The sequence below is a fragment of the Drosophila serrata genome, unplaced genomic scaffold, assembly GCF_035046125.1.
Source record: "Drosophila serrata isolate PLE 108 unplaced genomic scaffold, ASM3504612v1 contig_276, whole genome shotgun sequence".
In the NCBI taxonomy this organism is placed as follows: domain Eukaryota; kingdom Metazoa; phylum Arthropoda; class Insecta; order Diptera; family Drosophilidae; genus Drosophila; species Drosophila serrata.
In genome coordinates, this window is record NW_028257174.1 from 7,310,423 (window position 1) to 7,321,543 (window position 11,121).

Here is an 11,121-nt window from a genome sequence, read left to right on the forward strand (position 1 = left end):
CATCTCTATATTCTTAAAACCGACGAACGAGAAATCCGCAATCTAAAAAAGGTTATTGCGGCTCAGAACGTGAGCTATATTCTGCGAGCTCAGGTTTAAACATAAAAAATAAACATTTATTTATAGGAAATATATGTAGGATTTGTTTTACGAACTTTTCACAATGTTCAACCTTCTCCGCAGGATAATAAGAGAGTACTTAGCTGTAGCAGCTTCATAGCTCACATACTGTAGAGCCTGGAACAAGGATCCCAATTGCCGGATTACAACTTAAGAGGGTTATGTCGGATGTTACTTCAAGGTTTTGTTTTCCGCTAATGTGAAACGTCTTTTTGCCATGTGTCTGTGTCAGCCAGGAGTCCAAGAGTGGACCATTGAGGGAACTATGGTTTTAACATTTTCGTAAGAGGGGCGTCGGAGCTCAATAGTGGAATCGTGTGTTGCTTAGGTGATGGTTGTGGGTTCAGCAGCAACAGCAGCAGACCTCTACTGCGGCAATCCAAGGGTCTTACGCACCAGTCGTCGGGCGATGCTGTTGAACTCTTCTCTTCTTTCACGCCACATGATGGCCGCATCGACATTGGCGCCGCTCTCATCGTTGGGTTCTGGTTTGAAGGAGTTGATCGATCGGTTCTCCAGGTTTTAGGGATTGTGGCACAACTTACCCGCCAGCATGCTGACCACACTGAGTAGAATCTTCTCAACGCTCTGCACGGGACTCCAGCGTTCCGCGGATAGTTCGTAGCCCATGGGATCATCTCCGGGTGCGTGTAATATTGATATGCAGACGCGACCATCGGCGAAAATGTTGGGGTGGAACATATCACAAGTGAATTTCATTTTTGGCGGACTCAGTGGGTAGTCGGGTGGAAAGACCAAACGGGCGGGAAAGACGCCGCCTTCGAAACAAGTGCCCTCGGGTCCGCTGCAAAGGGCAAAAGGCATTTTTAGATCGAACTGGAGTAACCAAATGGGATTAACATAGTCGGAGCGGGGTACTCACGCAATCAGGGCCTCCCACTCAAAGAAGTTGTCTTCGCTGATCGGTCCGGCCACAATGCCCTCAGGCGGGTCGAGTGTTAACTCTGCAAAAAAAGCGCAGAAACCCTGGGTTACTTAGCTGCGCTGCGCTTTGGACTTTGACGTCCTCGCCGCCCGCCCTACTTACGTTTGTATTCCGCCATAAGGCGGCGCAGTGCGGATCCAGCCATTTTCTTGTTCCTTGTTCTGCTTCGCGTTCCCCTGTCGATTGCCTACTGTTCCTGCTCCTTCTCCACCCGATGTCTCAGCTCAGCTCCTGCCCCTCTCCTTGGTGCTCGTGCCACTCCAAGGCACGCCAAGATGGTGTCTTCGTTGTGGTCGCAACGGGGCGCACAACTGCCGGAGAGCTCCTCGTCTCGGGCAGTGGATTTATTGGAGACACGTAGGAAAAGGCGTTGTAGTAATTATTTATACTGAATGTGGCATTTGACATAGAGCTGCAAAAACATCTATGTCACTATCGATACTATCGATGTTTTTGAAAAAGGCGATAGGCTGAACAAGTTTTCACCATCGATATTGTATCGGCCACAAAAGTGTTGACACAAATTCTGAAACTGGGCTGTTCTAGGTTTTTAAGCTTTAGAAGCTTTATTTATTGACATTTAATTGTGCAACTATCAAAATAGACGTGGTTAAGCATGTTCTATTGCGACTATCGATGGTTGTGCCAAATTCAGGGTTGCCAGGCCTGTGGGTCTGTGTTTATGCAGTGCTCCAATTCACGATAAAGTATGGTCAAAATCGATAAAGAATTCAAATAATGGTATATTTTGGATGCTATAACTTTTAATGGCTCTTAGGCTTAGCCTGTCTAAACTAAATAAAATTCAATTTTTTAGTTAACCTCTTATATTCTGAATTGAGTACGTAGACTTCAGATTGCGAACATAGAACTGCATAAACTTAGAACACTTCTAGGGTTGTCGAGTTACTTAAACCACAACAGAAAACAGAACAATAACAACTTTTACTGAATAATTAGCTAAATCCTAAGAAACTTAACCACAGAGTGCTTAAACAAGGACAAGGAAAAGACGCAGCGCGGTACCAACTAGCCTCCATGCAAGAAACCCATAAGGAACCACTTACTTAAACCGGAAAACCACCCCCGAAGCCGGCATGTCTCATCAACACCACCCACGCAGCCTTCCACCTATAAATGGACCACTGCCGGCCAGCGGTGGCTCCTCCCGCCTGGCCCTCTGCCTCATCCACTTCGTGCTGGCCGTAAGCTCAGGGTGGGGACTGAAACGGAGCACTGGATGCCAAGCGATGGCTGCATTTGGGATCTACTTCGGTCACAGTCTGCTCTGCCTGCTGCGGCACACACATCCTAATCCAGGCACGCTCCAGAGGCTGGTATGCGACAAGTCGCGTCGGTATTCCTCCGTTCTGTTTGTCACTTTGGTAGTGGGTGAGCTGCAAGCTTTGAACCCAGCCACCCGTCTGGGCGACTTCTTTGGCGCCGATTGGGAGCGCCTGGCCTTTGGTCTGTGGAGCGGAGCCTTAGCGCTGGCCGTGGCCAGTCTATGGATGGGCGGCAGCAGCGGCAGTAGCAGCAACAACAGCAGCAGCAGTCGCAGTCCCCTCGGTGCCGCCTTCGTCAAACTGGATGCAGCACAGCTGGGTCTGTGTGTGCTATGGAATGTCCACTGCCTGTGGCGCATTGCCGTCGTCGATGAGCATTGGTGGTCACTCGGTTTGGCTCTGCTCGTCCTGCTCAATCACTTTATCCTGTGGCGGCTCCCATTGCACTTCAACATTACTCAGCTGGAGGTGACCACCGTAGGCATGTGCTTCTCGGCCATCTTTGCGCTGAATGCCATCCAGGAGCAGGTGGACGCAGTAGCTAGCTGAGAGGAGTTGGGGCTGGTGTTGCCAGCTGCCAGCGGCAAGGAATGGAATCCCTAGTTTGAGCGCAAATGTATATTCTTCGTTTAGTAGTTGAACTTTAAGTTGTACGTTGTTTATATAAAGACTTTTGTGTGTATTTAATAAATCATTAAATGACGCTTTCGTAATTGACCGTGATCTCACCTTAAAACCTTAATAATTTATTTAATTAATTACTAAAAAGGTATTTAAGGGGTATATATATATTTTCTAGAATTAAGATGCAATATTCTTGTAAAGAAAGGATACTAACTTGGTTATATACCCTTGCAGTTTGTAATTGAATTAAAGAGATTATATTAGAAATTGATCATAGCAAACCTTAAAATATTTCCATCTTTGAACCGATATTTATGCATATACATTTTTAAATGTACATTTTTTCGAAAAATTTAATTTTAAAAAACTCATAACTAAGCCAAAAATTAATTAATTTTAATTCGGAAAGCTTTTCATTGCTAGTTTTTATGGGGTTAATAAATCTGCTCACTTAATTTAAAATTTAAGAAAAATTATTATTATTTTTTTTTAATTTTTAAAAAATTTTAGTTTTTTGTCTGAGGTGGCTAGATCGATTCTGCTGATTATGCTGATCAGGAATATATACAATTTATACGGTCGAATGCATTGCATGCTTCTGACTAAAATAATATTACCCTAGAAGAATATTATAAAAATAGACATGGTAGTAAAAAACCCACAATTCAATCATATTTGGGTTGAAAATGCCTTTTAATACACACTTTTATTTTAAATATATAATTTATATAGTTAATATTATTTCTCTATGTGCTTTATTACATATTGATCTGGGATTTAGAGTTGCTCAACTCCCGGATTCCTCGCTTTCGAGGAGAGTCGCAAAACGAAATTAGCTCTGATTCTTGTTAAGGAAAATTGAATATTAAAAAAAAAATAATATATATATATATAAATCGAAGGAGAAGAATGTGAAACAAAATTTCTAGACCTAGGACACGGGTGAGGCGGGATATATGGATGGATGGATGGATAGATGGGTGGGATTTCACTTAGAGTAGCCATCATCTATGCATGAGTGCTGTCGTCCTCAACAAAGTCCTTGGCCTCCTCCCGCGTCACACAATCGATGTGGCTGACCTTGTTGCGGAACCGCACGCCATAAAACTTGTGCGCATTCTCCAGCAACTCCGGCCGGAACGTCGTCGTGATGAACTGGGCAGTGTCGCTCAGCTCGTGGATCATGTCCGCCACCGCCTTACGATGCATGGCATCCAAGGCCTGTGAGGGGAATAGGGAAATAGTTAGATATAAGATTTTCAGACAGAGAATAAGTAAAGACTTACCTGATCGATCTCATCGAATAGATAGAATGGAGCGGGATCGCACTTCTGAATGGAGAATATCAGGGCCAGGGCGACAAGGGATTTCTGGCCACCGGACAGCTGGTTCATCTCCCGCATCTCCGCCTCTATGCCGGTAAAGGAAACCCGAATACCGATGCCCGTGAAAGCATCCGAGTTGGCCACCTCCTTTTCCATTTCCTCACTGTCGTTGTCCTTTGTCTTCAGAATGAGATAGCCGGCGCCCTGTGGCACCAGCTTCTTAAACACCTTGGTGAAGTTCTGGGCCACCTGACGGAACGTAAACTGAATAGCCTCCACCTTTTGCATTTCCAGCGATTGGATAAGCATGTGGATCTTCTGGTCGCCAATATCCAGCTCCTCCTTGCGTCTGTAGAGCTTCTCCTTCTGCTCGGAGAAGCTCAGGAATTGATCGAGGGCCTTCTTGTTCACATGATTGTACTTCTTCAGATGCTGATTGGCCTTCTCCAGCTCCTTGAAGATGTTCTTCAGCGAGATGCGGCTATAGGCGGCGTCAACTTGCGGCAAAGCACCCAAGCTAGCTATCTTCTCGGTGCACTCATCGATTTTCTCGTTAAGCATGTTCTCCTTGGTGGTCCACTTCTCCAGCTGTTTCGAGTCCTTGTTAATATTCTCCTCGGCCTCCTTTTCCTTGCGTACATGCGCCTCCAGCTCCAGCTGCAGTGCCTTTTGCAACTGGACGGCCTCACCCACCCGCTTCTCAATCTCCTCCAGATCGGAATTGACCTTCTTGATTCGCTTCTCGGCGGATACCAGCTCCGTTTTGCAATTGTTCAGCTTGCGCTTCCGATCCTCCACAGAGATCTCCTGTAGGGCCTGGATCAGCTCGTCACGGCGCCGGAACAGATTGTTGATCAGCAGATTATCCAGCTTGTTCTTGCGCACCTCGAACTGCATACGCTGCGTGAAGGCCTCCTTGTTTTCCTGATTCAGCCGACGAATGTCGTCATTCAGCTGATCAATCTCTCTCTGATCCTGCACGGACAGCGTGGACATTAGCTCCTGCTTCAGCTCCGCCTCCAGACTCGACTTGGTGCTATTCATAGACTCTAGCGAGGCCTTGCACTGCGCCAGGGAGCGCTCCTTGGGTGCCCGATACTGCTCAATGCGCACCAGCTCCTCCTTCATTAATCGAATTTCTCCCTGAACCTTCTCAAAGACATCCTTGGATTTGCCCTGCTTCGTCTCCGTCTTCTGCATTTCGGACACTATCGAATTGATGTTGTTCTCGGTGGACTTGAGTTCGTTGCGGAGTTTGCCCAGCTTCTTTTCAAAGTCGGTGATCTGCTGCGTGTATTCTGTGCGCTTCTTTTGCATCTCCAGGCGGGAGCGTGATGTATTGAAGTATCCGCCGGTTAGAGAGCCCTTCGACGATACCTGATCGCCGTCCAGTGTCACACAGTCCAGTCCCGTGCTCTTGGCCAGTTCGGTGGCGCGCTCCAGGTTACGGCATATCAGCGTTTTGCCAAAGATGTAGCGCAGCGCCTTATCGTGCTGCTCGTCGTACTTCAGCTTGGAGATCATCGGTATGGAGTCAGGATCGTCGGGATAATCGTGTATCTTAACCTGCAGACGATTGAGCGGCATGAATGTCACCTCACCGGGCAGCTTTAGTTTGTTCATCTCCTTTAGGATCTGTGTGCCCTCGTATTCCGACTCGACAATGTGATGGAACAGCCGGTTGGCGGCTGTAACCTCCACGGCCGTGTATATGGTCTTGTCGCAGCTAAAGTTTTCAATGACTGGGCCATAGTAGGCCCTCGCTATTTCCGCCGACTGCCCACCGCGCTCTACGAAGCTGTCCAGCACCTTCCGCACCGAATCGCAACCGTTGAGGATTGGCTTGCCGGCCATGCTACGTAGCGCTTGGTCCGCCCGCGATAGCTCCTCCTTGTGCGTTTGCAGTTGCTGTGTCATCTGGGTCTCCTTGCGCCAGAGCTCGTTACGCATGGACTGGTGTTGATCCTTGGTTTTCTTCAGCTCGTAGTACTTCTTGTTGTGCTCATCGATTTGAAGGCGCAACTGCTCCAGCTCAGAAGAATGCTCCTCGATCTTCTGGCCGAGATCCTTCTCTGAGGTGGCGTCCTTTTTGAGATCCTCCACCAGTTTGGCATGATGATTGATCTTGTCGCGCGTCTGCTTGCTGATAGATTTTAGCTCGTTGGTTATCCATTTGTCCCGATCCTCGCGCGACGAGAACTGCGAGCCACGACCCTGCTTGGCATACAGCTCCTTGCGCTTCTGTTCCTTGAGTTGGAGCTCGCGGGAGCAGTCCTCCTCCTTGCGCTTCATTGCCTCGTACTTGGGCTTAACGTCATCGAGTTCCTTTTCACGCTCCGCTATCGTGACCTTGAGGTTCTTTAGCTCCTGATCCGCTCGTTCTTTGGACTTGTTGTCGCCCTGCACTTCGTCGTTCAGATCGACAATGGTCAGATCCAGCTTGGTTTTCTCGCGCAGCAACTGCTGCTGCTCGGTCATTAGCACGGATTGCTCCTCCTTGGTGCCCTGCACCTTCTTCTTGGCCTCCTTTAGGTTCTTTTGCACATCCTTGATCTTCTCCTGCGCCTTCTGGATCTCAATGTTGTAGATCTTCTTCTTGTCCGACGAGGATTTGCGCTGCAGCAGGAGCTCGTCCAGGGCCTTGCGCGTATCCTTCAACTCGGTCTCGTAGCGTATATACTCGAGTGTGCGTCGGGTTTTGTCCCACTTCTGGTACTCCTTCAGCTCCTCTTTCTCCTCCTCGAGCGTCTGCAGCCGATCCTCGATGGTCTTCAGGTACTCAGAGATCTTCTCCACCTTTCCGTCCGTCTCGCGCAGCAAATTCAGCGACTCCTCCTTGCGTTCGTCGTACACTCTTGTTCCGGCCACTTCGCGGAGCAGCTTCAACCGATACGAGTCAGCGGCGGTGGCCATTTGATTGATCTTGCCCTGCTTCACAATGTAGTAGGGATTGGAGCTGGAGAACCCGGCAGATTCGAGCAGGTTAACCACCTCATTGCGCGGCACCACCTTCTTATTGAGAAAATACTGATCCTTCTTGGCACCAATCACGCGCCGCAGGAATATCTCCTCTTTGTCGATCTGGGAAAGACAAAAAAAGTGTTTGTTTTTAACTAAGGCCATCGCTCTTTTCGCGGGAAATCAATTTGAAAGGAATAATAAAGGTTTAAATCCTTATATTCGCCTGCTATCCCCGATTACTCACTGGAACCCGGTTATCCGAGTTGTCAAAGATGATCTCCACATAGGCGGAGATGACGCGGGCTCCGGTACCCTCGTGTAGCAGCGACTGGCGCTGCTCTGGACGCAGGTGGGTAAACTCATCGCTTAGCACGAACTGTATGGCTGTTGTAATAGGGAGAAAGTGCGCATGTTAGCATTAAAATCAACGCTTTCCATCGAATGACTTACCGTAGAAGAAATTACTCTTGCCGGAGCCATTGCGTCCCACCACGACGTTGTGTCGCTTGTCGAAGGGTTCCACCACCGTCTGGTCCTTGTAACTCTTAAAGCCTTGTATAATAATCTGAAATTGCGAGCAGAGTTGCGGTTTCAACTATCGTCCGGGGTGTGTGCAGCATGGCCAGCAAGCTCACTCACCTGCTTGATGTGCATTTTATTATAGTAGACGGCGATTTCTGCACGAAATCGCGCTCTTTTTGTTGACAACAAAAATTAAAACAAAAAACCCAGTGTGACCGAATGAATATCTCGCTCCATTTTACTTAATATCGATATCACACATCGATAGCTGTTACAGGCTAAAGAATGATAATCGACGACAATCGATAAGATGTTTACTTGGAAAACGGATAAAGTCGTTAAATATTTGAATTACTTAGCTGGATATCCTTAATACAAATTGCTGTATGATTTTAAATTTATATTTATAAGATATAATAATCAAGGTTAAGACTTACCGCAGTAGAGGACACGTCATTGCTTAATTCCTACCAGTGTAGATGTTCTTGATGACATTTATTAGGATGAGAGAGCTATATGATATAGTCGTTCGATCCGACCCCATACGACTTAAATACTAGTGAGAGTATGTAGAAGACTAACTGCAAAATTTCATTCACATAGCTTTGGCGCAATCAGACATAATTAAAAATTCAAAGTTTAAGCCGTATAAGCACCGTATACTAATTTTTGGTGTTATAATTTTTCAAAACATGCAATTTTTCGCTGAAATATTTAAATATTTTGATATATTTTGTCACCATTCTGCTTGGCATCGTAACAGACTGTTATGTTAAAGTGTTCACTATGTGAAATCTGAGTTTTACTATTTTGTTTAGGGAGAGCGCCTAATAGAAACAATCGATAAGAGGACCCGCTACGCAGCCAGGATAAAAGACAAGGATTGTTTGTTAATAGGAGGCGTCCTGAAATTAATATATTGCTTAGAATTTAAATATTGTAGTCACTGCAAACCATCTATCGTAACGATCGTAGCAATGAAGCGCTCTCAGGAATTAACATTAACAAATTGTGTTATACAGTCTGTTAAAATGAGAAAAGTATATCAATGTATCGATATATTCTGTAAATAAAACAATCAGGCAACATCGATATATCGTCAATCAACATCGAAGCTCTTCCAGCTCTTGTTTGTAGAGGTGCAAAAACATCGATGTCTTCTAACATGTCTCCATGCACCCAAAATAAAAAACATATATATAATAATTAAATAATAAGTTAAAATGAAAATCACACTAAGGGTTGTATTAAAAATAAGAGCGAAATATTTATTCACTTGGCTCAATAAAAATAAACTTAGAAATCGGATAACCGATATTTGTTCATATAAAGGTCTTAAACATTATTAAAAAATTTTGCTTTTTTTGATAAACATTAGTTAATAAATTATGTCCAGGTTAAGAAACATTCTTGGTCCCATAAAATAAACTTAGAAAACGGATAACCGAAGTTTGTTCTTATATAGTTCTGCAACATTACTAAAAAATTTTTAATTTTTATAAATAAATATTAGTTTATTAAATATGTCCTAGTTAACAAGCTTTCTGCGGTCAGATAACATGTGCCCAATTTTATTTTTATTAATATAATATAATTCAAAAATAAAAATATCTGCTCGTTCACGGACGTTTCCCTTTCTTTTTCGCTGGATAGTGCACAGAAATATCGTTGGTCGAATAAAAATATCTATGATATTTTTTACATTTATAACATTGAAAACCGACTATTATTATAGTATTTAATGTTTTATTAACAATTTAATTAGTTTTTTGTTACCAACTAAAAAATATTAATTAAAAAATAAATAAAATAAAATTACATTTAAATTTTTTTAGCTATTATTATTAACATATTAAACAAAAAACTCATATTGAACTTGATGTTTACTAATTATCTTATTGTTGAAGACTAAAAAACGAAAATAAATTAATTAACAAACTCGTGATTATGTCTATTACCAATAAAACAAATACAATAAGATAAAATAAAACATCGTTACTGCAAAAAAATCGATGTTTTTGATTTTATTTTATTTGTCTTCCTAAGACAAGTTTAAAACATATAAATAAGTGCGCTAGGCACAATAAATCACAATATGTAATTGGTGAATAAGATATTCTTAATTTAATCTTACAATTTGAAATATAGTATTACTTGTGTATGTATGTATTTTATTTGACTTAATCCCAAGTCGCCTTTAATATAATTTAATATGATTTGTTTTGAAAACAAATCCCAAACATCTATAGTATTGATAATGTCCGGCGTTTTGCCAGCACTAATAATAGGCACATCTCTGTGAGAGAAGGCAAGACATCGATGTTCTGAAAACAAAATTCAACGATAGTATCGATACTGGTCCGACGATAACAGAACAGTGCTGGTAAATTACAAAAAAAAGAGCTTCTCCTTCGCCTGCACACACATCTTCGTTCCGTGTCTCCGTGTGTTTTTACCTGGATTAAGCTATTTGTCTGCTCCGCGTTTGTTTACTGGTATCTGATATGATATCTGGCGTCTGGCCACTCATCGCGAAAATCGAAAATAAATTCCGAGCGGTATCAGCAAAGTTAAAACAGCAAGAAAAAAACCCGAAAAACGAATAACGGAAAAGGCGTCGGTAGAAAATTGAGCAAGCGAAGCTAAGGTAAATTGCAAGCAGAATTGTTCGTTTTTTTTTGTGCCATTTTGTTCTACTTTTAATCTCGTCCCCGCTCCCCGCTTTTCCCAATCGTCAAATTGTGCAATACGCACACACGCATACAGACGCAAGTGGGAGGCTTGGGAAGCAGCGGTTGGAAAAGGAGGAGCGGAGGAGAAGCAGCTTCAAACCACCAACAAACACACACATATTCAGAGGCACGCGCGCATATACATATACATATACATATGCATACATACAGCTGTATGTACATATTCCCAATAAGAATGAGCCAAGACGTGAAATGTTTTTTTTTTGTGTTCTGTTTTTTTTCTTTGCTTGCCATGTGAATGCAAACGCATACATACTTTAATTGCATTAAACTGGAAAACACGCAAAAGCCAGATTCACGATTTAAACATTTTTTTAAAAACGAAAAAGGAAACTGAAAATAAGAACGAAAGCAGAAAAAAACGCGAGTGCAACGGTTAAAATAACATGATACACACACACGGCACGTGCGTGTGTGTGTGTCTCCAACATTCCTTTTTTCCCCACTTTTATTAGTCATCTTTGGTGTGGAAAAAGGAAAAGGCAATGAAATTGAAGCTGAAGCTGTATGGACAACTCTGTGCCGCAACTTTTTTTTCGTGTGCAACAGAAGAGCGTTAAAAAGTGCAAAAATCATAAAGGTAA

The 11,121-nt window shown here is 43.5% G+C and overlaps 4 protein-coding genes across 5 annotated transcripts in view; 2 read left to right on the forward strand and 2 right to left on the reverse strand.

The window, feature by feature from the left end:
• Positions 1-94: 94 nt before the first annotated feature.
• On the reverse strand, positions 95-1,650 carry Ubc7 (ubiquitin conjugating enzyme 7). Its single transcript, XM_020949288.2, has 4 exons — positions 1,169-1,650; positions 1,004-1,085; positions 666-925; positions 95-605 (listed from the first exon to the last, which is right to left on the reverse strand). The coding sequence occupies exons 1-4, from the start codon at positions 1,209-1,211 to the stop codon at positions 487-489; spliced, it is 504 nt and encodes a 167-aa protein (XP_020804947.1). The 5' UTR covers positions 1,212-1,650; the 3' UTR covers positions 95-486.
• Positions 1,522-3,088, forward strand: LOC110181573 (uncharacterized). Its single transcript, XM_020949364.2, has one exon. The coding sequence runs from the start codon at positions 2,164-2,166 to the stop codon at positions 2,899-2,901; it is 738 nt and encodes a 245-aa protein (XP_020805023.1). The 5' UTR covers positions 1,522-2,163; the 3' UTR covers positions 2,902-3,088.
• A 562-nt stretch (positions 3,089-3,650) lies between these two features.
• On the reverse strand, positions 3,651-8,052 carry SMC3 (structural maintenance of chromosomes 3). The gene is made up of 5 exons (XM_020949378.2): positions 7,902-8,052; positions 7,713-7,827; positions 7,507-7,646; positions 4,263-7,382; positions 3,651-4,197 (listed from the first exon to the last, which is right to left on the reverse strand). The coding sequence occupies exons 1-5, from the start codon at positions 7,914-7,916 to the stop codon at positions 3,985-3,987; spliced, it is 3,603 nt and encodes a 1,200-aa protein (XP_020805037.2). The 5' UTR covers positions 7,917-8,052; the 3' UTR covers positions 3,651-3,984.
• A 2,009-nt stretch (positions 8,053-10,061) lies between these two features.
• The window catches only part of LOC110181547 (Calcineurin A at 14F), a 29,644-nt gene continuing 28,584 nt past the window's right edge, over positions 10,062-11,121 (forward strand). The window contains exons 1-2 of one of the 2 annotated variants that reach the window (XM_086835909.1): positions 10,078-10,431; positions 10,993-11,117. The gene's annotated coding sequence lies outside the window, so the exon portion shown is untranslated. Of the gene's footprint in view, positions 10,432-10,992; positions 11,118-11,121 lie in introns of both variants that reach the window. The other variant, XM_086835908.1, reaches the window with a different exon arrangement.